The sequence below is a fragment of the Pteropus alecto genome, unplaced genomic scaffold (assembly GCF_000325575.1).
Source record: "Pteropus alecto unplaced genomic scaffold, ASM32557v1 scaffold25, whole genome shotgun sequence".
Taxonomy (NCBI): domain Eukaryota; kingdom Metazoa; phylum Chordata; class Mammalia; order Chiroptera; family Pteropodidae; genus Pteropus; species Pteropus alecto.
Genome location: NW_006441955.1, coordinates 12,606,487 through 12,610,784, shown reverse-complemented (window position 1 = coordinate 12,610,784; position 4,298 = coordinate 12,606,487). Strand labels below are relative to the sequence as shown.

At 42.4% G+C, this 4,298-nt stretch overlaps 1 protein-coding gene across 1 annotated transcript in view; it reads left to right on the top strand.

Annotated features, from left to right (window-relative positions):
* The window catches only part of KANK4 (KN motif and ankyrin repeat domains 4), a 38,797-nt gene that overhangs the window by 16,141 nt on the left and 18,358 nt on the right, over window positions 1-4,298 (top strand). The window contains exons 5-6 of the mRNA XM_025052110.1: window positions 1,132-1,350; window positions 2,829-2,916. Of these exons, the coding sequence (XP_024907878.1) occupies window positions 1,132-1,350; window positions 2,829-2,916 (307 nt within the window). The remainder of the gene's footprint in view (window positions 1-1,131; window positions 1,351-2,828; window positions 2,917-4,298) is intronic.

The window sequence follows — 4,298 nt, the reverse complement described above, 5'->3', positions numbered from 1 at the left end:
TACTAGAATATAAGCTCAATTAGGACAGGGACTTCAATATAGATAGCATTTAGAAAAGAGCCGGGCAGATAGTAGGTGGTCAACAAATTTCTGTTGTATAAATAAATGAACTTCCAGGTGACCTTTTTATGGAAAAAATTCTAAGACAAGAACTGCTTGGTAAACGTATTATGTCTCCCACTCTCTTAATCACAAAAGCAAAAGGTTGTTCCAAGAACAATAGAGGAAGAAATATCTGGGGTTTAAACAAGACAGAATGTGAGTATAACAGGGAACAGGCAGGGTTTGCAAATATGGTGAGCATAGGGGCCTTACTTAGGGCCATCATTCAGAGAAAGGGCGCGAGGGGCCTCAGTGGAAGCCATGGCCACTGGTCTCCCCTGGTCTCTGTGGCAGCGTTCTAGATCCCAGAATCTTCATCCATTAGAAGTCTCTTCTTGACCATCAGCAGTGTTGGATATAATTGAACAGAAGGTTTATTGCTGGGGAGGGCAGCCCATGCCCTTATTTTTGCTGTTCCAAGCAATAGTTGAAACAAACTGCAGCTGAGAAAGGCAGATGCTGAGTCCAGGTGTCCTGACTATTCACATATCCCATGGAACCCTGCCGGGAGAAGACACAGATAGTTCCTCCCTTGTCAGGAGTAAGCTGGGCTAGAATAGGCAGCTAAAGGGAGGTCTCACAATCACCCAAAGATGTGAAGATTTGTCAGGCAATTCAGAAGATTCGGGGTACAAATGGGGGGCATTTGTCTAGAGCCCTTCTCTATACAGGACATTAGGATTCCAGAAGCAAATGCTTTCATGAGAACTTTGTATTTCCTGTCTGAATCATCCCAAATGTATTGGCCAGTTAAGGCATGGGGCTGTTTGTGTGTTCCCTACAAGGAGCTTAGTTAATTATCTTTCCTCACCAGATGGCCTCTGGCGTTAGAGTCAGAGCTCTTAACTGCACTTTTCTCTGGCACCACAGTTCCTGGGGGGTTCCCTTCCCCAGATCTGCAGGTGTAGAGAATGGAGGGTGTGATTAGCAAGCTGGGAAGTGTTATCAAAGCCCATCTAGTTCTCATTTGTGTTGACATGGACATTGGGCAGGAAGCACAGAACAATTGACCTCTGTCTCCTTCCCCAGCTATGAGACTACCTCAAGTGAAGAGACCAGTGGCGAGGACAGCTCCCCAGAAGATTTGTCTGACAACGAGGCTGAGAAGAAATGTGATGGCCCAGAACATAGGCGGGGCAAGGATGCCCACCCCAGCTGCAAGGTGGGGCAGGGCATCGCTGAGGGCACCCGCGACACAGGCCAGGAATGTGGGCCCAGGGAAGAACTCCCCCTTCCCAAGCCTGATAGGTGAGTCAGATGGGTCAGATGGGGTACTTGATCCTCTGAGAAAGGGCAAGAGCATTTCTTCACTCTTTTATTTAATCATTTGTTCACCGTTCATCCATTCACCACTGAGTTTCTAATCTATGCCATGTACTGTGCACTGGTTGAACTAAACAGATATAACTCCTACCTTCATGGGATATACTGTCATAGACAGAGCTCTACATATAAAGCTAACATAGGCCTAACACTGAAAATGTGAAGGATTTTCATGTATTATCTTATATAATCCTTTTAATAATCCTGCAAGGTAGACATGATGATAATCCCTGCTTTACAGATATGGAAATATAGGCTTAGAAAAGTTAAATGACACAGCTAGCAGAGCAGAGATTCCTTCCAGGTCTTTTCTGCTTCTTACCCACACACTTTTCTGCCTCTCCCGTTGGCTGTGCTGATGTAATCCTATCTTTTAAAGTGGTGGAATGTCATGTGGCATGATGAAAAGAGTACTTTGGAATTGGGCACACCTGGATTCAAATCTTATGTTTGCACGGTGTTATTTTAGACAAGATACTTAAGCTGTGGTGACCTCAGTTTTTTCATCTGTAAAATGAAGACAATAGGAACCTGATAGATTTGATCTGAGGACTAGATGAGAAAAAAGTTTGTAACATGCCTAGCATAGTGCCTGCCACATAGTAGGCTCTCAATAAATGGTAGAAATAAGAATAGTAAGTACTATTATCATCATCATCATCCCCAGCCTGGTTGATGAAGGAGCGGTGAACAGTGAACCATAGCTGATTGTTAAGCAGGTCCACAGGGTGCCCTAACATGGTAGTATGATAAAGATGTGATGAGTGAGTGGAACGTCTTGGTGACCAATGCCATTAAGTCCCAATTTAGGCCTCTCGATACTGACTGTGCCCTTGTACTAACACAGGAAGAGTGTTTATCATTGCAATAGCCCAGCTTAATTGATTTTTATTTTATTGACTCTATTAGCACTTATGGTGTCCTTCATGGAAGGATAACCTGCAGAAATTCACTGGTATGGATTGGGTTCTTTGAATTTTTCAAGTCACTCAGGCAGAAAACATTTGGTCCAAAGTCAGAAAGACAACTCTCCGTTGCCCAGGATGTCAGAAATGGCAGTTGGGCCTGTGGCCCTCAAAATGCTTTAGTGATTGCTCTGACCCCCTGAAAACAGCAAGATAAAAAGGGCAATGTGCTTGACTCACTCTTTAGAAGAATTCCAAAGCCAAGCCACACCATCAGGACACTGTGTTCACCCCATATTTCTGAGGAATGCCCCTTAATCTGGGAAGTTGCCCATTTTGGATGTTTGAGCTGCTGAGAATGAAAGTCAAAGTAGAAAATAACCTTTTTCTTTTTTTTATCAACATGAAGATATATATATATGTGTGTGCATGTGTGTGTATATATATATGTATATATATAGATAGATAGATATATTCTCTCTCTCTCTCTCTCTTTAGATATAAACCCTCAGAAGAATTTTTTAATGCATGCCGGGCATTAAGCCAACATCTGCCGGAAACTGGGACCACCACTGACCAACTTTTGGTACCCTGATTTTTCATTGTCATGTAGATATTTCTGGACTGTTTAAGCTATTAGTTTCAACTGGGTGACTTTGGTCCCTTGCCTGAGGCAGCAGTGTGAGTGTGTACACATGAGTCCATTTCCTCTGGGTGCTTTCTCATTTGCCCAAATTCTGCTTGCTGCCAAAGGTGATGGATTATGCTGAGAAAGTGGAACTGATGGATATGCACAAGAAAGCAGGCCGGGTGCTCAGAGAATTTACCAGGGGTTATTAAGCATTGAACCCTGGATGTCTTGTTATAAAACTATTTGTGGCTTAGGCTCAAAATTGCCTTGCAATTTGAGAGAACTATGAGTAAAGTGGAAAAGAGCACGTGGAATAGGAACCATGGGTTCTATTCCCAGGACTGCTATCTGTGAGGTATTGGGCAAGTAAGCTCCACACTCAGGGCTTCAGTTTCCCCATTAATAAAACGAGGGCTGTGGGCAGCATGTCTCCATTAACCTCAAACCCTGGCATTTAATTTTGTAGTCTTTACTCTTTTTCTTGAAGTGTACCTAGGGGTCAAGAGACCAAGATCAAGAAACTGCATCTGTTTGCTCTTTAACAAACCTTCATGGCCCATGGAGATTTAACATATAATGATTGGGTTCTACTTTTAATCAAAAGATACTGGCACTGACACATTCTCCCAAGTTAAGAGAGCAGCTGATAAGTCCCAGCGTGTAACAACTTGTAAGCATTTTCAAAGTGCATTTTGTTCTCCTTTCCAGAAGGGCCATAGGAGTAAAAACGATCAATTCAGCACAACCATTTTCATTACTTTATCTTAGCTTATTTGTCAAATAACTGTCCCCAGATTGTTAAAGAACCGATATGTGATATGGATATTGATCAAAACTTCTGTTACATATTCTTAAATGAATTACAGAACTGTTCTTTCTTAGCTCTTCATTTAAAATCCACCACTATTTTCCTTAATATTAGGATCTTTCTTCAGTTTTACCTGAAGATTCCATAGGTACAGGAGATAGTATATAAAAAGTGTTTCAGCCACAAAAAAGTCCTGCTTATACTGCCTCTATGGTGTCAAGTTTGCATATTCTCTAATGGACACAAAAGTGTTTCTGCCTAGAAAAACCATTAGAGAATATGCAAACTCGACACCATACCCATGTTAGGCTCAAAAGCACAAGACCCCTACCTCTTTTCCTTAGAGACGAAGCAGGTCCTACAAGGACCAAACTCTGTAGAGCCATGGGATGTTAGGGAGCCCGCTTCTTTTTTCACAAGTAAGATTCAAAAAGGTTATATGACTTCCGAGATCATACAACTGAGCCAGGACCTAAGCCTGGCCACACTGGTTTAATGACTCCAAATGCAGTGCCCTTTCCAGAATGAG